Here is a 24,044-nt window from a genome sequence, read left to right as displayed (position 1 = left end):
CCCCGGACAGAGGCGCTAATTTAGCAAGACGGCTCTCACTTTCAAAAGATGAAATCTGTCCTCTAAAGCTGTTCTTCCAAAAAACTCTTATAAGGACACTGATTTTCTATGAGGATGCAGGCGTGGACAATCAGAGACAACTGTCACTCTGTATCTGTTGTACTACAGGATTTTTAATTTACAGAGATGGCTGAGTGATGACAGGGAGAGGCTAAAGCTATTGAAAGCAGGTGTTTTTTTTTTGGCTGCGTTGGGTCTTCGTTGCCGCGCACGGGGGCTTTCTCTAGTTGTGGCGAGCGGGGCCTGCTCTTCGTTGCGGTGGGCGGGCCTCTCATTGCGGTGGCTTCTCTTGTTGCAGAGCATGGGCTCTAGGTGCGCGGGTTCAGTAGTTGTGGCTTGCAGGCTCTAGAGCGCAGCCTCAGTGGTTGTGGCACATGAGCTTAGTTGCTCCGCGGCATGTGGGATCTTCCCGGACCAGGGCTCAGAGCTGTGTCCCCTGCATTGGCAGGCGGATTCCTAACCACTGCACCACCAGGGAAGCTCCTGAAAGCAGATTTTTATGCTTTACATTTCCTGAGGGGAGGGCACACCACGCCCCACAGGGACACAGGCGGAAGCAGCAGGGTCGGTCGGGAGACAAGAGCAGGGGCCCGGGGAAGGCTCAGGCCGTTATTGGGGTTCCCGCGGGAAAGGCAGGGCAGGGAAACAGTTTCTGATTGGTTTGTTTGATAATCCAGTGGGCCTTGGTGCACAGAGGCAGGCCTGGCCCTGGGTAACTTCGGGCAGGGGGACGTCAGCTGGGCACGTGAGAGAAGGCAGCCGTTCAGGGCATGGGTCGGGACGGCAGGGGAGAGGAGAACAACTGGCCATTCATTTGGCCCTGTCATTAGTGAGTGGGTGCCAAGAGACAAATACTGAATCTAAGGAAACACAGTAAGAGTGCCGGTGTGCCTGGGGGGAGCACCGAGGCTGACACCCCGATGGGGGACGGACAAACGGGAGCCCATCGGGTTTTGGTCAGTTCTGTGGCCACAACTCAGTCTCTCCGCCAAAGAGCGTGCACAGGGCTGGAGCTGCAGGGCTGACGTGGCCCTGGGAGTCTGGAATGGTTCCAGGTCAGCCACACGCTTCTTGCTGGGTCTCCAGCCACTGCTTCCTTCTTCTCCAGGGACCTCTGGGGTGTTCTCCCGTGCACCCTGGCAGCCGGCCTCAGACCAGCAGAGAGGAGCCTGCGCGCCCTGAAGGCCGTGGGAGCCTACAGCCTTTGGCCCTGCTCTGGCCCTGCAGCCCTGGGGCCCCTGGGGCTCCTCCTGCTCTCCACAGACGGCAGGCCCCAGGTCCTGAGCCACCTCCCCCCACTGTGTCCTCCGGGTGGGGCTGGCCCCTCGGCTCAGCAAAAGCTCTGCGGTGGAGCCGTGGCCGCGCTCCACGGCAAGATGCAGGGGGGTCGTGTGGAGCCAGCCAGCAGCGTCGACCTCTGCGCCCCTGGCCAGGAGGTGGCCGGCGACCTCCATGTGGCCTCCCCGGGCAGCGTGGTGCAGCGGGGTGAGGCCCAATGTGTCCCGAGCGTCCACCTCCGCTCCCCAGGCGGCCAGCAGTTGGACGGCGAGCAGATGTCCACCGGCAGCAGCCCTGTGGAGTGCAGAGCGGCCGTGCCTGTCCTTCAGGCTTGGGTCGGCCCCGTGCTCAAGGAGCACCTCCATGTCCTAGAAGAGAAGGGGGTAAGGGGCAGGGCTGGCCTGGGCGGGCCACACAGTGCTCAGCTGCCCTCAGCGCCCACTTTCTCCACACTGCTTCCTTATTTGGTGCCGCCTATGGCACCTGCTGGGGCTCTACTTGGAGACTCCACTTGCCCCCTAATGGTCCTGAGCCTCCTGTGGCCCCTCTGCACTACCCGGGGCCTGGCTGGACTCAGGCCCGTGGCCAGTGCCCAATAAATATTTGGTGCTGCCGGCCCAGCGCCCTCCCTGGGCTTCCAAGAGCTGGTTACCAAGGGGAGTGACGTCAGGGCGGCACTCAGGGCCCTGGTGCCCAGCCCCTCCCCACCACCCGCACGATCACTCGGGGGCCGGGCCGAGACGTACCTGCCTGCGGCCCAGGTCGGCCGCGACGCCCAGCGCCGTGGCCCCCGCGCCATCCCGGGCGTCCACCCGCGCCCCGTGCGTCAGGAGGAGGCGCAGCGCTGCCGACTGCCCGGCCGCGGCCGCCACGAGCAGGGCGCCGTCCAGGCCCGCGCCACTGCCCGCCGCCAGCAGCTCGAGCACCGGCAGCCGGCCGCCCGCGGCCGCCCAGTGCGTCGCCATCCAGCCGTGCGCGTCCGCCGCCGCGGGGCCCGGGCCCGGTGCGTCCAGCAGGCGCCTGGCCAGCAGCGTGCAGCCCAGCGCGGCGGCCCAGTGCAGCGGCGTGAGACCGGCCCCACAGCGCGCGTTCGCCGACGCCCCGCGCCGTAGGAGCAGCTCGGCCACCCGCGAGGGCCCGTGCCAGGCGGCCTCGTGCAGTGGAGTGCGCCCCGCGCGGTCTGCAGCTATGGCCCGGGCCCCGCGCTGCAGCAGGAGACACACCAGCGGCACGTGGCCGCGCAGCACGGCCAGATGCAGCGGGGTCCTGCCCGCGCGGTCCCTGCGGGGCGGGGAGGGCGGCATGGGCGAGGGCGGGGCACGGGGAAGAGACCTGCTACCTTTGCCCAGGAGGGAACCCTCTCCACCCCGCAAGGGACCGCTGCCTCCGTCTCCCACTGAAGGGACACCAGCCACCACCCCTACCCCCACCCCCGTGGAGTACCCGGTCCTACCCCTGGGCTCACCTCTCCTCCACACTGGCCCCTTGCCGCAGCAGCTGAGTCACCAGGCCCACGTGACCCTTCCACACGGCCTGCAGCAGGCGCCCCCAGGCCTGTGGGGCGCTGGGCCCCTCCGTCCCAGCTCCTGGGGCCTCCTCGGAGCCCAGCTCCAACCACCGCAGTTCCCGCTCTGCCCCTGCCTCTGTCAGGTCCTGCTCCCGGGGCTCAGAGACCCTAGAGTCCATCTGGAAAGAACAGGAATCCAGCATGGATGCTGGAGGCCCAGGCTGGACCCAGCCCACTGTCCCCAGGCCGACATGGACCCCTTATCTCCCCAGGGGAACCTGGCTACCACTTAGCCTTCTGACGGCCTTGGCTCTCAGCTACCCCCAAAGCGAGCCCACCAGGGGCTCCGTCCTCCGGCTGGGGGTCCTCTACATGCCGTCCCGGCCCAGCCACAGCCTGGTGGCCCTTTCATGAAACTCCCCCTGAAGGCACAGCGGTGGGGTATCTGCTCCCAGAAGGTGGAAGGCTGGAGCTGCAGTTGTGCGGTGGCGGTGGGGCCTCCCGGGGGCCGGGCTGAGGGCCAGTTCTCCACCTGTTTACCCAGCAACTTAAGGGGAGGCCCTGCCTGCGGGCCACAGCCCCTGTCCCAGCAGCCGTCAGCCCCTGCCAACTGCCAGGGCCTCTGGCTTGTCCTCCCTCCCGGGAGACAAAGACCAGGCAGGCAGGAACTTGCCCGTGGACCACAGATCCTCAAGGAGCACAGCCTTGGATGTGCCACGACTCGCCCCAGGAGACGCCCACACACCCTCCCCCGGGTCCCCCCCCTCGAGCCCTGCCCGCCAGCCCCACTCCTGCCCCTGCTGGCTAAGACCAGGCTGGGGTGGTGGGCAGGGTGACGTGGGACCCTTCCCCCCAACCCAGATGCCGCATGAGGACAGAAGATTCTCCAGGGACACCAGGCAGGCCACCTGGACCAAGGGGTGGGATAGGAAGCCCCCTGAGAGGAGACTGAGGCAGGTCTCCAGGGGCTGCACAGGGGCAGAGCCCCAGGCAGCTGAAGGCGGGAGCCAGGCGGCGGGAGGACTGACGGGAGACAGGCTACATCTGGACGGTGGACGTGGTGCTGCAGGAAGCCCTCGGTAAGGCCTCCAGGTTGGTCACCTTTGTTCCGGGGCCCTGGGGCAGGGTGGGCCGGGGTGGGTGGCAGGCCCTGAAGGTGCCTTCCCATCCCCCAATCCCTGGGTGAGGCCACCCGTCCAGAGCCCAGATGGGAGAAGGAAGTGGGGCGGCTTCTGCAGCCTTGTCCCTGCAGTGCCTCTCATGACCGCTCACCAAGAGGCAACACGGCTTTGGGGTGGTGGCTCCCACCCCAGCCCCTCCCCAGCTTCCAGAATCAGACGAGGTGTCCTCAGGGCCCTGCCCTCCAGAGAGGGCCGCGCTTGCAGGTGCCGGATCCAAAGGGTGGGTCTCCAGGCAAGGGGTTGAGAGGCCCCGTCCCACTCCCAAGCCACGCGGATCCTACCCCGTAAGCCGCGGTCACCCCTCTTCTAGAATGAGGGCTTCGTGAAAGCACGTCACACAGGCTGGCAAATTCGTTCCGTAAGGAGCGAGGTGTTCTGGGTGGACGCAGACAGTTTACTGGTTAAGCAGCCGGCAAAAGCCAGAAAAGCAAGGGTGTCAGCCCTCTGCACCGTCCCCACAGGATGACCCAGGAAGACGCTGAAAGGAGCAGGGCCAGATGACAGGGGCACGAGGACACGGGGTGGGAGGGGCACCCTGTTGCTGAGGAGCAGCCTCTGTGCTGCAGCCGTGCCCTGGGGGCCCCCGAGCACCATCCTGTCCCTCATCAGAGCCAAGGAAGCTAGAAACTGCCTCCTGGTGGCCTCCCCACAGGCAGAAGGCAGTGAGAGTGGGCCGTGGGGCCCGTCCCTCCAGCTTCTGCCATGGCCTGGGCACTGCAGCTTGCTCAGTGACCTGCAAAGAGCTGTCCCGCTACAGGCAGAGGCTTCTGTTGGCCTCCCTCCGCGTTGAATCCACAGGCGTCCATCGTGGCTGGCGCACAGCGGGAGCTCAACGGAGTGCTTGCTGAGTGAGTGAACGAATGAGTGGAGGACCCGGGGGGAGAGGGTGGGGCTTAGAAAGGAGATGAGCCCAACACACTTGCTGTCTGAACTCTCTTTTTTACCCCAACTTCACTATCAGAATAAATAAACGGCTACCGTGAAATCTTCACACACGTGCACCAGAGCAAGCAGTTCAATTGCACATGTGCTGGGCAGCAGGGCTTGGCGTGCATTGCAGGGGGCCTCAGCAGCTGTCCTGGCCGGCGTGTCTCCAACCGCGTCGCTTGAACAAGCTGTGCATGTCGCTGTCATCGTCCCGCATCCCTACGTGTCTGAGGGGTGCTGGTGAGCTTGAGAGGCCTGGAAAACGTTAGAAGAAAAGTTGGAAGGGATGAGGCGGACTGTAGGGGGAGGGAAAGAGAAACATTCGCATCTGGTGCCACCCGGCCTCCTTCATCCAGCTCCCAGACTTTAAGTGTCAGCTAGTTATGTCAGTGGTGTTTATTTATTTATTATTATTACTTTTCAAATAATTTTATTTATTTATTTATTTTGGCTGCACCGGTTCTTAGTTGCAGCACGTGGGATCTTTAGTTGAAGCATGCAGGCTTCTTAGTTGCAGCATGTGAACTCTTAGTTGTGGCATGCATGCAGGAGCTAGTTCCCCGACCAGGGATCAAACGCAGGCCCCCTGCATTGGGAGCACAGAGGCTTACCCACTGGACCACCAGGGAAGTCCCTGTAAGTGGTGTTTAAAACACTGTATATCGTGCACGGAAACCCCAGGAGGCTGTTAGGTGCTAAGAGTATTTTGGTAATATTTGGAGAAATTCGTTGGGGTTTTCGGAGGGGCTGGGAATGCTTCCCCCCCTTACTTGAAATCACAGAATACACGCTCCCCGTTTTCAGGATGGATTGGATTCTGACACAAAGGATACCTGTAATGGTAGCTGCCATTATTGAGCGTCTACTGTGTGCTGAGTCCCACATTAAGCATTTCACATACGTTACCCATGTGCCCTCTCAACAGCCCTGCAGTGTGGGCACCCAGCATCTTCTGGGGCTGTTCTGATGCTGAGAGGGCCCAGGTTTGGGGAAGAGGGAACCAGAGGGGGCTAGGTCAGATGTTGACCTTGCTGTGGCAGCTACGGATGGGGCAGTTGCCAGAGTTGAGACTGATGAAATGAAACCATTGTGTGCAGGGTCTAGAAGTGGGGAGAGGGCGGGACCTGGGGGGAGGACGGCCCAGTGCTGAGCTCTCAGGACAGCTGTGCAGGCTCTGACCAGAGCACGCAGGGGCTGGCAGGGGAGACTGGGCAGGGCTGGAGCTGCAGTAACCTGGCAGAGAGAGGGTCAGCCTGGCAGCGAGGACCTGAGGCTCAGGTGTGACCCTGGAGACTGATGGTCAGGGCTGGACCTACCTGGACCAGGGTCCTGCCCTCCAGCTGAGTCCACTCTCTGGTTGCTGGGGTCTGGGTGGAGGTCTGACCTGGCAACCTAGGGTTAAAAGGTTGCTAATCTGACCTGGGGGCGAGGCGGAGGGTGGGCCTGCCACGTGACCACCGCTGTGAGCCCACCAGGCCCACTGCCAAGAGAGCATGAGTGAGCAGGAGAGGGAGACAGAGGAGGATGAGGGAGGGGGCGCTTCAGACACAGCACCCATGCTGCCCCGAAGGCTTCCTGACCACCAGGCCTCAGACCTGATGTCCCCAGGGTGGGCAGGCCTGGCTGCCCAAGGCCTGGGGATCCTGCTGCTGCCGGGTCGGGCCCTGGCTGGGCTCGTGCTCCATCTGCTGCTGCCCGCAACCGTGTTCCTGCTGCTGCTGCTGCCCGCAGCCACCACTGTGTACCTGGGATTCCTGTGCCACTCGAGGGTGAGCTAAGCCGTCCACGGGCGCGGGGCTGAGGGACTGTCTGGGGTCCTCGGGGAGTGCAGGTCCCTGGAGGCAGGTGTGCCCCTCCCTGAAGAGCTCCTTCTCCTGCCAAGCACCCCCCCCCACTGGCCACAGCAAAAGAAGGGTTTTTGTTTGCCACCCAAGGGGAAGGCTCTCTCCCCTCCCCTGAGGCCTCTCAGCCTTGTACCAGGAGCCGCCAGGGCCTGGACAGCTGGGCAGGGTGGGAAGAGGAGGAGGGTTCCAGGAAGAGAAGATAAAGATATTGTCAGATTTAACCAGTCCACAGTCCACATCCTCCCAGCCTCCCCCAACACACAGCCCCCCTGAAGACCCCTCCTCCCCTGGGATGGGTTTCCCCACGTATGGAAGGGGTTATGGCTTGGTCTGGGATAGGGAGGGTATAGGCAGATGGGCCCCTTTCTGCCCATCTGGGGAAAGGGGCCGAACGCTGGGCCGCAGTAGACAAGGTGGCGCCAGCTGGCGACACCCCAGGGTAGGGCCTCGGGGTCAGATGCCAACTTAGGAAAAGGCCATGGAAGAGCAGAGGGAGCTATTCTCTGAGCCTCCCCTCAAGGGACTCCTACTCGGGCCATTTACCGCCTGGGTCTGCATCTCCCGTCCTCGGCTCAGAAATGCCTGGCTCACAGCCAGCCCCAGCCCCACCCCCGACGCCGGCTCTGCCAGACCTCAGGCCCCGCCGTCTCCTCTCCCGGCCCCGCCCCGGTCCCCCTGCTCTCAGGCCCCGCCCCAAACCGTCTGCCCCCTCGGCCCCGCCCCGGAATTGAGGCCCCGCCCTCTCCCGGTCCTTTTGTTACCAGGCCCCGCCCCGGTCCATCTGCACCGGTTCTCCCCCGCCCAACTCACACCCGAAACGGGGCTCAGCCCCCGCCCCGTCCACCTGCTGCCAGGCCTCGTCTCGGAACTGAGGCCCCAACCGTCCCGCCTGACCGTCCGCCCCGCCCTCAGGTCCACCCGGCGCCCCGCCCCGCGTGCCGCGCGCTGCTGTCCGACCGCGGCTCCGCGGCGCTCATCGTGTCGGGATTCCTCTCGCTGCCTCCGCTGCTGGTGCTCGCCTCGGCCGCCCGCGCCCGCCTGGCCCGACGCCTCCGCTCGCTGCTGCCACCCCCGACCTGGAGTCCCGGACCCCGCCGCCACCCCGATGGGGAGGAGCAGCTCTAAGCCTGGGTGTGACCCCAGAAGCCTCTCCAAATCCCGGAGGCCCCCGAACTCCCCCCGTGTCCCCTATCGGTGGCTCCAGGCTGGTGAGCTCAGGGTCTGCGTCCAGGTCCCGGCCGGGAAATCCCGTGCGTGCCGCGCGGCCCCGTGCGCAGTGCTCCGAGGGGCCGCGAGGTGGCACCGGACTCCCCCGGACCGGGGCGGCCCTCCCCCACCCTCACCGGCCTCCGCAGCCCCCGCAGCCGCCGAGGGGCTGGGACGCCCCCAGAGAACAGGGAGATGACTCTCGGAGAAGGGGCGCGTGGCCAGGCTCGGAGAGAGGCGGCCTGCCTGGCTTCTGCCACTGTGGCTGTCCTGGGCCCCTGTGCACCGACAACGGGCAGTCCCTGCGGGCCCCCTGTCTGGTCCGGCAGCGGCCTCCAGCGAGTCCCAGAGGTGGGGAAACTTCCACGCTCCACGGTTCCAGAACTTCAGCGGCCAGAGCACTAGGGCGTGCAGGGCTCAGCCCGAGACCCGGGTCAGCGTTTAGAGTGAGGGCTCTGTCTGTTCTCTCTGGATAATTTTAAGATCTTTTCCGTCTTTTGCTTTCTGTGCTTTTAAGCATGTTTGTGGTTGTGGCTGTGTTCTTATTTATCCCCTTGGTACACACGGTGTGTCCCGTTTCTACAGATTCACATCTTTCGTCAGTTCTGGGGAATTCTCAACCATTATTTCTTCAATTCTGCCTCATTCATTCTACATATTCTTTCTTGGGAAACACCTATTACGTGAACGCTTCCCATTGTGCTTTTACCACTCATGTCAGTTCAACTCTCGTCTGTGTTTTCCATCTCCTTGTCTCCCAGTCCTGCGTTCTGGGCAATTTCCTCATCTCCCTCTTTGAGTTCACTAAGCACTAGCTGAGTCTAATCTGCTGATTATCACATCCATTTAACTTAAATTATTATGTTGCCCTATCTAAAAGTTGTACTACTCACTTCTTATTCTAATCTGGTGATTTTGATGATCTCTTGGTGCATGCTCGTGATTTGGATTCCAGCTTTGACTTCTGGAACATTTCACACATAGTTGTTTCTTTTTTTTTTCTTTTAATTATTTATTTTTTGGCAGTGCCTTGCGGCATGCGACATCTTAGCTCCCCAACCAGGGATCAAACCCTCACCCCCAATGACATCTTAGCTCCCCAACCAGGGATCAAACCCTCACCCCCTCCATTGGAAGCATGGAGTCTTAACCGCTGGACCGCCAGGGAAGCCCCACACATAGTTATTTTACAGACTGTACCTAACAACTGCACTCCCTTTGCCTTTGGGGGTCTAAATCTGTTATTTGTTGCTTCTGCTGACTCAGTAACAGCATATCGTTTCTTTGAATGTTTGTACTTGTTAAGCATCAGCCCACACCTGTGAACATTCTGAGGCCACATCCCTCCACAGAGGATGCCCTTGTGAGGCGTGACCAACCTGGGCCACTGTTAGGGTCCTGGTTAGTACCCCAGTGTGCAGGTCACCCACACTGTGGCCCTGATGCAGTGTGGCTCTCCAACCCTGTGTTCAGGGAATTCTCTGCTTTCCCATTTGTTTCCGTTCATCATCCTGGGTTTCTGTTCCCTGTTCTTCTATCTGTTTATTTATGCACTTCTTTCTAGCGTTTCCTGGAGGGGAGGGGGCTTGGAAGATATCTACTGCCTTGTAAGCCCAGCAGTGTATTAAAAATATGTTTGTCGGGCTTCCCTGGTGGCGCAGTGGTTGAGAGTCTGCCTGCCGATGCAGGGGACACGGGTTCGTGCCCCGGTCCGGGAAGATCCCACATGCCGCGGAGCGGCTGGGCCCGTGAGCCATGGCCGCCGAGCCTGTGCGTCCGGAGCCTGTGCTCCGCAACGGGAGAGGCCACAACAGTGAGAGGCCCGCGTACCGCAAAAAAAAAAAAAAAAAAAAGTGTTTGTTGTAATTCGTCCAGAATCTAGTAATAGCTGGAAGGCCTTGGGAAGGATCTAGCACACCATGTGGCCAGCAGGGCTCCACCTGTGACCAGGAGGTCAGGGCCCAGATGTGCCCAAGGATCAGCGCTCAGGGCTCACTGGTGGCTTGGACAGGGCCCGAAGTGGGGCTGGCTCAGGTCCAGCAGGAGTCCTTGGGGTTTTCCAATTGTCTGTGGCCGGTCAGATGGGAGCCTGGCTGGCTGCCCCGTGCCCGAGGAGAGCTTCCCTGGTCTGAGGCCGCCTTCCTTCCCCTCCCACCTAGGGTTGGGCAGGCTCTGGCCGGGCGTCAGAGGACTCTCCTGAGGATCCGCCTGGCCCTGGAGTCATCAAAACAACAGCTGGGCCTGGTGGGGGCGGGGAGGCCACCATGGGGAGCTCAGCTGCTGAGCCCACTGGTTCCTAAGATGTGTCCCAGCTTCCCAGGCCTGCCCAAGCCCCGCGTGGCCTCCAGCTGGCCCCGGGGACAGCCTGCCTCAGCTCCAGCTCTGCCCACCCACTCACAAAAGGAATACTTGTGGGAGGCTGTGGAAGGTTGACAGAGGAGCCTAGGGGTCTGCTTTAGGGGGCCAGCCATCTGGGAGGACGGGAAAGTGGAGGGTAGAGGCCCTGAGCTACTGGGTGGGTCAGAGGTGACCTCCACTTTGGGCAAAAAATTCTCTTTCTGCAAGTACCCAGGCCCCTGCCCCGAAAGAGCGTGCCTGGCCATGGGGGTGCACGTGCACGCGCGTGCCTGTGTGTGTATGCACGTATGTGCATCGTGTGTGGGTGTACGTGTGTGTGCATGTGAGGGCGTGCCTGCATCCCCTGTCTGCCGGCCCTCACATCCCTGGGGGGGCACCGTCCAGACCCCACAGGTGTAGAGTCTGGGCTTCGCAAGGTTCCCTGATCTGCCCAAGGCCACTTACTGATTCCCAGAGCATTTCCTAGCAGCCCAGGTGTCTGCAGGCACGCTCTGAGTGGGGAGCAGGTAGGCAGGGCTAGGAGGGCTGGCGCGTTCAGTCCCCGCAGTCTGTACCCCAGGTGTGAGCCCAGCCCCACCCAGGCATGTGGGCCAGGCAAGGGGTGCTGGGCAGAAACGGAGCTGTGCTGGGTGGGCTGGGGAGGAACAGGCAGAGCCAGCCCTGTGCTGACTCTGGGGGCTGAGGCCCCTCCCCCACCCCCGGGGACTCCCCCCAACCAAGGTGCTGACACAGTCCTGTCCCTCCCTGCTCTCTCTTTCCCCATGTAAGCCAGCCTGAACCCTGCTTGGGGCTAGGACACGGTATGAGGGTCATCTCCCTGTTACAGAAGGTTCCAGCACAGGGAACCCAAACTAGGGAGGGGTCCCACCTCGGGAAGGGCACCACTGTTCAGTTCCCTGCACAGGCTGAAAACCAGGAGCGCCTGGCTGCCTGCCTGCCTTTCTGCCTCCCAGCTGTGCCCTCGGGCCTCTACTTCTTGGAGGCCTGGCATCAATCCCCATCCTGCCCCTGGGCCCTCGCCTCCCCCCGTGAAGCCTGCCCCTGCCCTTTATGCCTCCCAGGCATCCTTGCTGCCCTCGCATACGCTGGCAGGCCCCCACCCCAGGGCTCTGGTACTTCCTCTAGCTCCTGCCCCCCTGGTCTGACGTGACCCCGCCCTCCAAGGGGAAAAACGAGTAGATGCGCATCTTTGCAAACTTGCCCGCTGCCCATCCCCCCTTCTAGCCCGGCAGGGCTGGGAGGACAAGGGCTCTGCCCAGTGCCTGCACGTCCCCAGTGCAGAGTCTGTCGTGTGGCTGGGCCCAGCACAGAGATAACTGATGAATGCAGTTGGGGTGGCACCCACCCCCGTACCCAGGCTGCCCACCCCATCAGCTGTCTTCCCTGCCACCCTGGGTGGTGTTGGCTGAAGGACTGGGCAGGGGTCATCTCTGGGGCCACAAGGGGCAGGCCCGGGCCCCTAGGGAATGAGACGATGGGACCACCAGACCCCCAGGACTGGCCCTCAGGCCCTGGCACGTCCCTGACCACAAACAGGCAAGTCGAGCCTAGAAGAATGTGGGTGGGTGTCGGCAGGGGCCTCTGGGCCCTGCCGCTCTCGGCCACCCCTTCCCTCTGCTCCTGTGACTGTTGCGTGCAGTCAGGGGGCCTCAGGCTCGCCCACGCTACCCTCCAGGCCCACAGAACCGACCCCCACTTCTGGTTTCTGTGTTCCCAGCCATGCGTGTGGGTGCCTGTGTAAGATACAACTGACAAAAAAACCAGCATCACAGGCATCCCTGCGGGGCGGGGTGGGGCCAAGCCACTCTGCCTCTCAGACTCTCAGCTGGGGTCAGGGGTGGGGTCAGAGGCCCCGGGAGCTGCCCTTTTCGCGGGGGTCAACATGACCACAGTGAGCTGGGGACAAAAGGCCCTTCTTCTCTGCAGAGGCCTGGACAGTGCAGAGGAGGGCGCGTTCCTGCGGACGGGCGGGGAGCAGGGGCGGTGCCTTGGGGAGCAACGTTGTCCCTGGGTTTTGTGGAGCCCTGTCCACCTGCCTGTGAACCGACAGGCGGGGTGCGCCAGCTGTGGGAAGTGATGCTTGGGGCCTCCCGGACTGGGCCAAGACCACAGGCTGCTCCCTCCTCCTGGTCCCCAGAACACAGGGCCAGGCAGGGGCTGGCCCCGGGGGAGGGAGGGAGCTGGGGCCGGGGCCGGATGTGTCCTGGACGCCTCCGTCCTTCTCTGCCCCCCCTGCCCCCAGGCCTGTCTCCCTTCAGAAAGGATGTTTCCCGGCCATTATATTTGTGCTTCCTCTGGCGTCTGTCTCAAGCCCAGCCCTGGCCCTGACCACTACACCCCTGGCTGACCCCTGTGTTCTCTGGGGACCCTCCATCTGTCCATGTCTCACCTCGGGGGGGCGGGGAGACTCACCATGATGCTGGCAGCAGGGGGGTGTGTGGCCGGCTGAGCCACAGGGCAGATCAGGGGACTGAGGCGGGCAGAGCTGACCCAGTGGGGGTGGGGTGGTCTCGGTTTGCGGAGGTCAGGCCAGAGCTCAGTACGAGCATCGGGAGGGGCTGTTGGCCAAGGCAGGTGGCCGAGCTCGGCCAAGGCTATAGGGAGAGGCCCTGGCTGACCACTCCCAAGGCCAGGCCCCCGTCCCTTCTCCCTCTGACGGAGAGGCTGGAGGGAGGAGGATGCCTGCTTCCTCGAGGGCTTGAGTCATGGCCAAGAAGAGTGGCTCAGTTTTTCCAGAAGGGACGGAAGCTTCCCCGTCAGCCCAGCAGCACAGCCAAGGTGTGACAGTGGGCCCAGCGCTGGGCAGGAGTGGGGACCCACAGGGCAGATCCAGTGTGGCCCGCTCCCTGCTGGTGGTGCCCAGCGAGATCGAGCAGGAACCAGGCCGGGTAGGCGTCTGCACATGGGTCAGCTCCCCGCGGGGCCCCGGGTCTCCTCCAGCCGCCTCCGCTCACAGCCCCATCTCTGCAGCAGCCCTGCTCAGCCTCGGGTGCTGGAGGGCTGGGGGCCAGGAATGGTCCCTCTGGGCGGTACACCCTGAACTTTGGGGGTTCGAGCCTATTGCCGCCCCCCCGGGCCCCAGGCGGAAGCACCAGGCAGTTTCTGGTCCCAGCCGAGGCCTGAGGTCTGTGGAGCTGAGCCAGCCCCAGCACTGCCAAGATTCCCGGCAGGGGGGTTGGACAGCGGGGACACAGTTCTTGCTTGTTCCTGCCCCAGCTCCTCAGGCTTAGCTGAGCTGCTTCCTTTTTTAGGCAAAGTCAAAGCTCCAGTCTGTCTCCCAGCCTGGCGTCTCACCTGCCAGAGGGAGGAAGGAAAACCATTGAGTCCCATCCGTCCTCCCTGCTGGGCATCCTCCTGGGGAGGGGGGAAAGGGAGGGGACATCCTGGCAGAGATGGCCGTGCCTCCTCCCCATGGGGGACCTGTGCCCCCACCCAGCTGCACAGAGGAGTGGCTGGGAGAGGGCAGCGGTGACCCCACAGGAAGGCATCTTAGGAGGAAGGGGGGCAGGGCTCTCCTGGACCTCACTCCTGCCCACGGGACACTGCCCCATCTCACCTAAAGGCAAGGAATCTGCCCTGGGGGCACTGAGTGTCCCTCAGGATGTCCCCTGCAGCCAACCACCTCTGCTCTGGTCTAGCCAAGATCCCAGATGCACGGCTCCTGGTCACAGTGGAGCGTTTCCCCAGTGGGCTGCTCGGGGGGTTCTGTCCTCAGTTCTGGAGTTTGGCCTCAGCCCTGGGCCCCTCATTGGGCAGGGCCTATGGGGACAGCTATATGCCCAGCAAGATCACACTGGACAGGCCTGAACCAGCCATCCTCAGCTCCTACGCCTCTTCCTCTAAGAAGCCAGGTGAGGTGTCCCCCCGGAAGCTCCCCCTTGAAGGTCTCAGGCTTCTTTCCCCTCCCGACGCCCTGTCTCCTAAGTTCCACCCTCCTGATCTCTGTTGGTCATTCCTTGGAGGAACATGTCACAGCTCCCAGAGCCTGGGACTTGTTGGGGGGACGTTGTTTTTGGTGTCACCCACACACTCTCATACCCCCTGGGGCTCCCTTGGGCTTGGCTTCAGGGACTCCCAACACTGCGGAGCCAAGGGCAGCGGGCCTAGGGATGACCCAGCTTGGTGGCTCCCTGCTCGGCTCCTGGCTGGGGGCTGGGGGCAGGGGGTAGGGGACAGGGCTGACTCCAAGACCTTACAGCCGGAAAGGGAGACCGCAGTGTCTGTGTGTGCATGCCACCCGCGTGTGCCTCGGCGGCATCCCGGTGAGCGCCGCGTGTCGCCGCACGTTTGGGCCCTTTGTGCGCGCGCCTCCCCGGAGCCGGTGCTCCTCCGCACGCGGGGCAGCGCGCGCGCCAGGGCGGGACCTCGGGGCGGGGCCGCGGTGGGCGGGGGCTCCAGGGGGCGGGGCCCGGGTCCGACCCGCTCGGCCGCGCGCCCCGCAGCTCATGAGCGAGCGAGCCACGAGCGGAGGCAGAGCGAGGCTGTCCCGTCGCGCGCGATGCTGCCCTGGACGGTGCTCGGCCTGGCCCTGAGCCTGCGGCTGGCGCGGAGCGGCGCGGAGCGTGGTGAGTGCGGCGGGCGGCCGGGCCGGACTCAGGTCCCGGCGCCCCGCCCCCCCCCCCACCATGTCCGCACCGAGCCACGCTCTCCTTCCGCGGCTGTGGGGCGGGGGCAGCTGGCAGGGGACCACACCCACCTGCGGCGCGGGCCCCGCCGGCAACTCCGCGGGATCTTGGGGCCTGGACGGGGAGGAGGAGGGGCCTGTCGGGGAGGCTTGTCCCTGCCTCAGTTTCCCTTTCCTTGGAGTGACCGGTAATAGAGGGATGGTGAGAGGGTTGGCGTACGTTATCCCACTGGGTTGGGGGAAACTGAGGCTGCAAGGCCGGGACCAGAACCGAGACACCCCAGGCCCCTGTCTGCTCATGACACAGTGGCCAAGGGCCCCATCTGCTCCCCGGGCTGCCGGGAGGAAGGGGGAGTCCCCGGAGGGGCTGATAGGGCCCTCGGGCTGCTGCAGCAGGTAACCTGCTTCCTGGGTCCAGGTGGGGCAGAGGATGGGGGCCGGGGGGGGTGACATCATCTGTAAGTGGGGTCAGGACTCCAACCGGGACCCCGGGCTGTGAGACGGGCTGCCGTCAGCTCTCTGTTCCCCCCATGCCTCCACCTCTGCCCCCAGTCTCCCCAGCTGCCTTTGTGCCCCCACCGCACGCCCGACTGGTTGCTTTACCTGGAGGCTGAGCGGTGTAGGCTACTTCTTGAAAGCCAAGCCCTGGTGGCCCAGACCCATCCACCCACCACTCCTGGGGGCTGGGCCGGGTCCAGCCTGCACACAGTCTGCTGAAGACAGGGAGGGTGTGGGGGCTTGGAGGGGTCAGCTCTCCTTTGCAGACGAGCCATGAGCCCACGGGGGGCCCCAGGCATTTGGCCAGGGTGCAGAGTTGGAACTGCTGAGTGTGTGGACCTCCTGTTGACTTAGGACCCCTCTCCCCCCTGGGGTGCCACCCCAGGACCTTTGGGGTGTGACTGAGCAGGCTTTCAGGGCTTCCTTGGGTAAGGGCAAGTGCCAGCTTAGGGAAAGCTCAGGCCCTGGGCGTTCTGCCCTGGGTGTGGGGCTGTCTGGGGGCCACCACCTGGGGCTGAACCCTTCCCTCTCCCCCAGGCCCCCCGGCATCTGCCCCCCAGGGGGACCTGCTGTTTCTGTTGGACAGCTCGGCCAGCGTGTCTCATTATGAGTTTTCCCGAGTTCGGGAGTTTTTGGGGCGGCTGGCGGCCCAGCTGCCCCTGGGCCCTGGGGCCCTGCATGCCAGCCTGGTGCACGTGGGCAGTCGGCCGCACACCGAGTTCCCCTTCGGCCAGCACAGCTCAGGCTCGGCCATCCAGGACGCCATACGCGCTGCCGCCCAGCGCATGGGTGACACCAACACTGGCCTGGCGCTGGCATACGCCAAGGAGCAGCTGTTTGCCAAGGCGGCGGGGGCCCGGCCGGGGGTGCCCAAGGTGCTGCTGTGGGTGACAGACGGCGGCTCCAGCGACCCCGTGGGGCCCCCCATGCAGGAGCTGAAGGACCTGGGCGTCACCGTCTTCATCGTGAGCACCGGCCGCGGCCACCTCCTGGAGCTGTCGGCCGCCGCCTCGGCCCCCGTGGAGAAGCACCTGCACTTTGTGGATGTGGATGACCTGCACATCATCACCCAGGCGCTGAGGGGCTCCATTCTTGGTAGGTGGGAGGGGGCAGGGCCCGGGGGAACCCCAGCGGGGAACTCAGGAAGAGGGCCAGGTGAGCCTCCAGGAGGACCTCGCACGCCTGGAGCAGAGGCCAGGGCTGCAGGGACAGGGGTGCCCACGCAGCTTCTCCAGGGACGCACTCCAGCCGTTCACCCCAGGTGCCCCCCAACCTGGGCTGAGGCGGGACCGCGGGGCAGGCTTGAGTAAACCCCTCCAGGTGGGGCTCTCTGCTGGAGAGTGGGGGACTTGGTATGGGCTGAGGGACTCAGGCGCTGCACCTGGTGGAATGTGTCTACCTGGAGAGGAAGCGTAGGAGGTTCCAAGCCTGGAGACTCTGCAGAGGGGCCCACCAAGCCTGGAGGGAGGGGGAGGGCCAGGTCAGGAAGGGCCGAGACTGCCCCCCAAGAGCTGGGGCCCTACTTCCCCCGGGGCGAGGGCGGCCGCGGAGGGCTTGGAGTGGGACTGCACCGCAGGCGGTTGTGGGGATTGCTGGAGAGGAGGCCGGACCTTGGAGGGCCCGCTGCGGGGGGGGCTAGCAGCTCCCCTCCGGGTTTCTTGTGGAACCCCCTGACCCAGCTAAACCTGGCGGGAGAGGGAGCTGGTGTTGAAGGGCCTGGTCACTGGCAAGGGTGGCTGTAGCCACTGAAAAATGCCAACGACCCCAGGGTCCTCCCAAGTCTCCACCTGTGGTTAATCGTCCACCTGAAACCGGAAGGGTTGAACTGTGGGCTGGAGGGAGGTAGAGTGTCCTTCCGGAGATTTACTCCAGGACACCTGGCCCTGGTGGCCCCTGGGTCAACCACTGTGGCCGAGCCTGGAGGCGACAGCAGGAGAAAGGGCAAGCAGCTGGACAGGAAAGACCCAAGGCTGCAGGGCAGTGCGGCAGCAGGGCGGGGGCTCCTGGGAGCGGGGGCGGGGTCTGAGCGTGGGGGATGGGCGAGGGGCGTGCCAGCCGGGCAGCTGCACACCCAGCGTTAACGAAGGCAGCATGGGGTCCCGAAGGGCTTGACCCTGTCCATGTATCGGCTTCACGCCCCCTGCACGGTCACTCAGACGGCCCGTGGTGCTCGTGGTGCTCGGCGTCAAAGCTCAGGAGTAACACACCCCACCCTGGAGTGCTCCCAACACACGCTCCTGGGGACTGGACGCCGGCAGCACCCGAAACTCCAGGTCCAGCTGCTCCTGGGGTTGTCACACCTCTCCTGCCCCTCGGGGCATTCTCCAGTGGCTCCCGTCTCCTGGCTGTACCGTGGGCCCCCTTTTCCTTGACTGTTCAGAGCTGAGCTGATCCCAGACTCTGTGCTGGCCCCTGAGGCTGGATGGGGGGCTGGTCCTCTGTTCTCTGACATCATGACATCAGTTTCGATCCTGCCACCTTTGAGGGGCCCTTGTCCAGGCCACTGGACTGGGTGGGAGGTGGCTGCTATACCTCCGCACTGGTTTGAGCTTGGAGCTGAGGCCAGGAGGGAAGCTCCTGATGGGGCAAAGTAGGGGGCTGGCTGCACTCATGTCCTTCTGCGGATCCTTAGCATCTGGTGGGCGTGGCCGGGGCTGGCCTGGCAGCCCGCGCCCTGCTCCCTGCCTCTGGGTGTCTTCCGGGAGTCAAGTCAGAGCCCCAGGGTCGGGCGCGAGGAGGCACCTCTGTTCTCTGCCCACCCCCGCAGATGCGATGTGGCCGCAGCAGCTCCGTGCCTCCGAGGTCACGTCCACCGGCTTCCGTCTGGCCTGGCCGCCCCTTCTGACCGCCGACTCGGGCTACTACCTGTTGGAGCTGGCGCCCAGCGCCGAGCCGGGAACGGCGCGCCGCCAGCAGCTGCCAGGGAACGCCACGGGCTGGTCCTGGGCCGGCCTGGACCCTGACACGGACTACGACGTGGCGCTGGTGCCGGAGTCCAACGTGCGGCTCCTGAGGCCACAGCACCTGCGGGTGCGCACTCTGCCGGGTGAGGCGGGACGCGGGGCCGGGCGGGCTGGGGGTGCCGGCGCGGCCGGGCAGGGCGCGGGGCCGGGCGGCGCGGCCCCCTCCCAGCTCACAGGCGCTTCCCCCGCAGAGGAGACCGGGCCGGAGCGCATCGTCGTCTCGCACGCCAGGCCGCGCAGCCTGCGCGTGAGCTGGGCCCCGGCGCTGGGCCCGGCCGCCGCGCTCGGCTACCACGTGCAGGTCGGGCCCCTGAGGGGCGGCGCGGCGCAGCTCGTGGAGGTGCCCGCGGGCCGGAACAGCACCACGCTGCAGGGCCTGGCGCCAGGCACCGCCTACCTGGTGACCGTGACGGCGGCCTTCCGCTCCGGCCGCGAGAGGGCGCTGTCGGCCAAGGCCTGCACGCCCGACGGCGAGCGCAGCCGCGCCCCGCGCCCCCAGTCGCCGGGCGCCGGGGGCCGGGAGCCGTGAGCCAGCCGCGCCCGCGCACCCGAGGGCGCCCTTCTCCCGAGCTCGGTGGGTCTTGCCCCGGGGGTGGGGTGCTGGCCGGCCTTTGGCCCGCGGGAACCCCGCGCAAGAGGGCGCCCTGCTCCGGCGTCCGCCCTCCAGGACGCGGCCTCGCCTGACCCTCCGCGGCAGCTCTGGCAGCGGCGCGTGCCCTCGCGACTCCCTCCCCTGCCCGGCCCAGAGCTTGGGCAGGATTTAGCGGGGAGATGGACAAGGAGTCGGGGTCCCGTTGAGAACGTGAGACCCGAGATGGCTCTGGGCCCAGGACCACAGGGCGCCTGGGCGGCCGGACCTTACACTTGTATTAAGGGCCACACCCTCTGGTGGCAAAGGCTAGCATTTGTTTGAAGGAGCTTGGTCTCCGTGGCAGCTCCGAGTCCCCTCCAGCCACTCAGGTCCTGGATGGGAAGGGAAGGAGGTGGCTCTGGCCAGGTCCCCAGAGGCTTCCTGGAGGGAGCAGGGTCTGGGAAAGGGGAGGGGAAGTGCTGGGAGTTGATGATGTGGTCAGCAGCTGGGTGGCTGGAGGGACAGTCTTCACCGGCATGCTCAGCCGGCTTGGGGGACGTGCTTGCTGGGAACAGTGGCCCTTCCTGCCTACCCAGGACCCCACTGGGCCCAGCCACAGCCACTGGGACGCAGATGGCACCTTTTGGGAGGAATGGGACAGGAGCTTGGCATTTGGGACCCTGGAGACAGGCGAGCTTGTTCCTGCGGGACCCCAAGGCTGGCACTTGCAGGGAGCTTTCCCCGCTTCTGGCTGGAGGGCCTCCAGGCAGGGGCAGGCACAAGCAAAGTTCCCCTGGGTGCTGCACCCCAGCCATTCTCTGCAGTGTCTTCTGACCCCACCTCCTGTCACTCCTTACTATCCTGGGGCCACCAGGCAAGTCCCAAGGGCAGGCAGTGCTGCTCCCCCTCAGCCCCACCAGGCGCCTCCTCCTCCGCCTGCGCTGACTCAGCGCTCACTTTGCCTCTTCCCCACTAACGCCCCAGACTTTAAGATACAGTAAATCAGATGTAAACTCAGCCCTGCAGTCTCCTGAGAGTGCTTTATTCCCTGTCAAAACACGCCAGCCCCATAAAAGGTTGCAAGTTTAAAAAAAGGTCTTGGGTGGAGGACGGTTGGTGCCCCGGCTGGTGCTGGAGAAGAGAAGGGGGGGAGCCTCCCCCTCCCAGTGCTGGACTCAGGCCACTGTGCCCCTGCGGCCTCCCTGTGCATCTCCTCTTCAGAGAGCGCAGGCCCCGTTTCTGAGGGCATTGCTGGGACCTGGGCCTGATCCATCCCTGATGGGCAGCATTCCCCCTGTGGAGGCCTGCATCCCCCACCCCAATCCCCTGGGTGCTCACGGGTCACAGCCGACTGGGCACCCAGAGAGGCACCCCTTTCACGCTGCGCCCCTGAGCCCAGCTTGCAGCGCACCGTGCAGGCAGCAGGAGAAAAAGCAGGAGGTGCTGGCGGGGCGTTTCCTAGTGGCTCAGTGACACACTAAAGACAAGTTGAGCTGTGAGCCCCTTCCCCCAAAACATGCCTCCAACCCCGAGAGAGGGCAGAGCTGCTGGGAGACGCACGCCCCCACCCTCTGGAAGAGGCTCCAGCCTTGCCTCATCTCTGCTGGACGCTGAGGCCCAGAGAGAGGAGCCCCACATCTACCTCCAGGCCAAGGAACGCCCCTCCTGGAAGCCCTTGTCTCGGAAGTGCCGCCCTTGCATCATCCCAGGCAGTTCTTAAAGCTCTTGGAGTCTGGGCCACGTCTGGAAAGAGTCTCCAGGAAACAGCTTTGTCCCGGTCTCCACCCCTTCCCTCTACATCCCCTGACTCGCAGGCCCTGGCTCCGTGGTCCACTCTGGGTCTGGGGCCCAGGCTGAGGCCTGCAGGGACTTACACGTGCCACTTCCTAAGGCAACTACGAGCTTCTGGGAGCACCTGAAAGAAAGGGCCGTGCAAGAGGTTATGATCCACATGGCAGCCCAGGTCCATGCGGCAGTAGTGGGCCAGGCGGGGGAGGATCCTGGTGCTTCTAGGGGACCCCAAAGGGAGGCTCCTCTGGTGATGCTGGGCGGGCACAGTTCTCACACCCACGAAGGTCGCTGCTGCTTCTTAACTTGACGAGGAGAAGCTAAGGATTTCCCCAAGGCTGCATGTCACACTCATCCCGTGTGGGGTCTTCCCTGCAGCCCAGGGCTTGCCCGACGGCAGGGAGCTGCGAGGGCCAGGTAATGGACAAAGGCTGTCTGTGAGAAGGCCAGATGGCTGCTGGGTCTGGATCAGGTCTCCGGAGGTGGGTGTCCAGAAGTGGGTGGTGCAGCCACTGGTAGCTCCCTGGAGCATGAGCTGTTACCATGGCGACAGAAAGACATGATGTCCGGCTGCTGTGTGAGACGTGTGTCCTCACAGCCTCCTGCTGTGGTGGGGGGGCAGCTCAGGAAGCTTGAGGCTGACAGCTATGTGTCTGTGCTTTTCTTCTGGGGTGAAAAGTTTTCTTCCAACATCCATTAAAACAAAAATGCCAGTGGAAGTCATAGCTCCCCCTAGAGGTGAGTGTGGTGAGGAGGGGCCCCCAGGAGACCCTCCCCTGCAGGTCCCAGTCCTTGGGTGGGAGGTGGAGAGGGCAGGGTGTGCTTCTGGCTGCTGGCCGCCGGCAGGGGGCTCCCGGGCCGGAGCCCTTCTTGGGAAGGGAGAGGGCTGAGGTCTCCCAGGCAGGGGCGGGGTGGGGCGGTCGGGAACCCTGTTCACTGACATGTTCTCACCAGGAGTTAAAACTCCTGCCACTCATTGCTTATGTTTCAGAAGTGTCCGTGAATGCACCCATGACAAATCATATCGTCCTAGCCACAGACACTAAAGCCTTGCAGGAAGGACAGGCCCCCGTCCCCACCGGGTGCGTGCACGAGCACAGGGAGAGCAGTGGGTGGCCAGCAGCTTGCCTGAGCCCCTGACCACAGTGTCCACAGGAGCGGAGGCCATGATCACCTGGCTCTGGTGCCGCACGTGGGGTGCACAGCACTTCCCAGGGGAGGGGGTGAGAGCCACGAGCTTCTCAACTCGCTGTGGGCCTGGGGCCCTGGGCAGCTCCCAGCCCCACTTCTTCACCAGGGCCAGCCCCTACTGGACGTGAGGGCACTGGAGGCCGGCCCCAAAGGCGCCACTGCCAGCCCCTCCCAGATGACCCCGGGGCTCCATCAGTGCCACAGGGCTTGAGCGACTTGCTTCCAAGGTCTGTCCAGCCTACGCAGCTGACCCCACTCTTCTCCTGGGAAGGCAGAGGTCCCAGCTCAGCCCTTTTAAGGGACAGGCCAATGCTCACGGCGTGTCTCCTGTCCTCAGCGTGGTGGCCAGGCAGCTGAGTGCCTGTGCTGAGGGTCCCCCCACCTTGCGTGCCGCGGGGGATGGCCTGGCTGTGCTGGCCTTCTGCTGGGTGGGCCTGTCGGTCCAGCTGGTGGGGAGGTGGGGCACGGCTCCAGGGGGGAGGAGAGAGCCGCTGGCTCCGGCCGGCTCGCCAAGAGCAAACACGATGCAGGAAAATGAGGCCCTGAGGCTCCGTGCTCCCTCCCCTCCAGCCTCTTCACCCTGGAGCCAGGATGGGAGGAGCTGCAGGGGCCCTACAGCTGCAGAGGGCTTTGGTGGGTAGGGTGGGGACCAGCAGCCGGAGGCCCTGCCCCGGGGGCTCAGGCCCAGGGGGACCAGGCTGAGCCAGCAGCTTTTCTTTCGGCTGGACTGGGGCGCGTGAGTTGGGGTTCCAGAGACTGGAACCAGCAGGTCCTTTTGGAGCCTGAAGAGAGAATGGGAGTGGAAGGGGCCCAGCTGGGTGACGGAGAGAGATCAGCCCCTGAAGGGCCAACTGTCCTAGGAGAGCAAGACCGAAGAGTGATGCTGGGGGGCTCCAGATTCAAGTGGAAAGGCGTCTGTCCCTGGGAGACACTGGGCAGCTTGGGCAGCTGGCACTGCAGCCTCAGTGTTGGGAAGTCCTGGGGCCTGACGGAAGGCCCCAGCCCCCCAAGGGTCTGGCCAGATGCCGGCGACTCAGGAACCACACCTGCTGCCCAGGCTCTGGGGGCAGAGTCCTCTGCACTGGGCCTGGGTGGGGCCCACTCTGCTCCTGCTGGCCTGGGCTCTCGGGGGCAGCTGTGTCCCCTCACCCTGGGCTGAAGGTCAGGCTGGAGGCCATGCTGTCCACCTGCACCTTTAACTTCTGCAGTCTCTCCTCCAGGTCTTCAAAGCTGGAGGACTCCTTCAGAGAAAAAAAAACGTCCTGTGGGGAGGGGGGATGTTGGGGGAATCCCGTCAGCAAAACAGCACAGCATGGGTGGCTGAGAACCCCGCGTTTGTCAATTAAACATGAACACGTCAGGTAGAAAGCATCATCCTAATTCCGTTTTATTAACTTAGTGTCTTTAGGAAAGCTGTATCTGTCCTGCCTAGTGGCTTCCACCTAAGACTTTAAGTGACAAACCCAAGTGGACCGGATATCCTGTGTGGTCCACTGGAAATCGGAAAGTGTGAGCAGCACTGCCCTGATGAGGGAACCTGGAAGGAACCTCTCCATCAAAGGGACGGAGTGCAAGCACCTAAATCTTAACAACTTAAGATTTCTGTTTTTTAAGCCAAGTTAAACGAAACTGACTTTTTTGTGAAGCTGACTTTAAAATATATATATTTATTTATTTGGCTGCCCTGGGTCTTAGTTGCAGCGTGTGGGGTCTTTTATTTGTTGTTTGTTTGTTTTAGTTGCAGCGTGCGGAATCTTTAGTTGCGGCATGCGGGATCTTTATTTTATTTTTAAATGATAATTATTTAAAATTTTTTGTTATTTTTTTATTTATTGTGGCTGCGCTGGGACTTCGTTGCAGCATGCGGGCTCTTTGTTGCAGCATGCAGGCTCAGTAGTTGGGGTATGTAGGATCTTAGTTCCCCAACCAGGGATCCAACCCAGGCCCCCTGCATTGGGAGCATGGAGTCTTAACTGCTGGACCACCAGGCAAGTCCCTGAAACTGACTTTTTAAACACAGAGCTTTATTTTCAATTATTCCTTGTCAT

The 24,044-nt window shown here is 63.7% G+C and overlaps 3 protein-coding genes across 11 annotated transcripts; 2 read left to right on the top strand and 1 right to left on the bottom strand.

Annotated features, from left to right (window-relative positions):
• Positions 1-171: 171 nt before the first annotated feature.
• Positions 172-12,858, bottom strand: ANKRD65 (ankyrin repeat domain 65). 7 transcript variants are annotated; one of them, XM_081223766.1, is made up of 6 exons: positions 7,755-7,827; positions 6,270-6,345; positions 5,005-5,208; positions 2,804-3,024; positions 2,085-2,619; positions 172-1,706 (listed from the first exon to the last, which is right to left on the bottom strand). In XM_081223766.1, exons 3-6 carry the CDS (start codon positions 5,158-5,160, stop codon positions 921-923), a joined length of 1,698 nt encoding a protein of 565 aa, XP_081079892.1. In that variant the 5' UTR covers positions 5,161-5,208; positions 6,270-6,345; positions 7,755-7,827; the 3' UTR covers positions 172-920. The 7 variants fall into 7 exon arrangements, with proteins under 7 accessions (XP_081079892.1, XP_081079893.1, XP_081079891.1 ...); XM_081223767.1 differs by lacking the exon at positions 7,755-7,827 and adding an exon at positions 6,699-6,768; XM_081223765.1 differs by lacking the exons at positions 6,270-6,345; positions 7,755-7,827 and adding an exon at positions 12,774-12,858.
• Positions 6,382-9,601, top strand: TMEM278 (transmembrane protein 278). The gene is made up of 2 exons (XM_081223774.1): positions 6,382-6,722; positions 7,710-9,601. The coding sequence occupies exons 1-2, from the start codon at positions 6,447-6,449 to the stop codon at positions 7,920-7,922; spliced, it is 489 nt and encodes a 162-aa protein (XP_081079900.1). The 5' UTR covers positions 6,382-6,446; the 3' UTR covers positions 7,923-9,601.
• Positions 12,859-13,023: 165 nt separating the features above from the next.
• On the top strand, positions 13,024-20,034 carry VWA1 (von Willebrand factor A domain containing 1; the record flags this gene model as incomplete). 3 transcript variants are annotated; one of them, XM_081223773.1, is made up of 5 exons in its annotated part: positions 13,024-13,139; positions 14,133-14,212; positions 16,021-16,578; positions 18,251-18,529; positions 18,638-20,034. In XM_081223773.1, the coding sequence occupies 4 exons, from the start codon at positions 14,137-14,139 to the stop codon at positions 18,973-18,975; spliced, it is 1,251 nt and encodes a 416-aa protein (XP_081079899.1). In that variant the 3' UTR covers positions 18,976-20,034. The 3 variants fall into 3 exon arrangements, with proteins under 3 accessions (XP_081079899.1, XP_081079897.1, XP_081079898.1); XM_081223771.1 differs by lacking the exon at positions 13,024-13,139 and having other exon boundaries at positions 13,963-14,212; XM_081223772.1 differs by lacking the exons at positions 13,024-13,139; positions 14,133-14,212 and adding an exon at positions 14,770-14,926.
• Between the last annotated feature and the right edge of the window lie 4,010 nt (positions 20,035-24,044).

Source organism: Mesoplodon bidens (genome assembly GCF_964165515.1).
Source record: "Mesoplodon bidens genome assembly, chromosome: 2".
In the NCBI taxonomy this organism is placed as follows: Eukaryota; Metazoa; Chordata; class Mammalia; order Artiodactyla; family Ziphiidae; genus Mesoplodon; species Mesoplodon bidens.
The sequence above is the reverse complement of the archived record's forward strand: the minus strand, read 5'-3'. Positions and strand labels throughout refer to the sequence as shown.

Bases quoted from the DNA above. Each gene is read 5' to 3' on its own strand.
- ANKRD65 (XM_081223764.1), bottom strand. From the start codon at position 5,081: ATGCACGCCAAGCCCTGCTGCCCAGCACATGTGCAATTGAACTGCTTG. The intron at 3,025-4,307 runs GTAGGATCCGCG...TGTTCTTTCCAG, and splicing joins GGGTGACCGCGGCTTACGGG to ATGGACTCTAGGGTCTCTGA. The intron at 1,707-2,084 runs GTACGTCTCGGC...CTTCTCTTCTAG, and splicing joins CCGACCTGGGCCGCAGGCAG to GACATGGAGGTGCTCCTTGA.
- TMEM278 (XM_081223774.1), top strand. From the start codon at position 6,447: ATGAGTGAGCAGGAGAGGGAGACAGAGGAGGATGAGGGAGGGGGCGCT. The intron at 6,723-7,709 runs GTGAGCTAAGCC...CCCCGCCCTCAG, and splicing joins GATTCCTGTGCCACTCGAGG to GTCCACCCGGCGCCCCGCCC.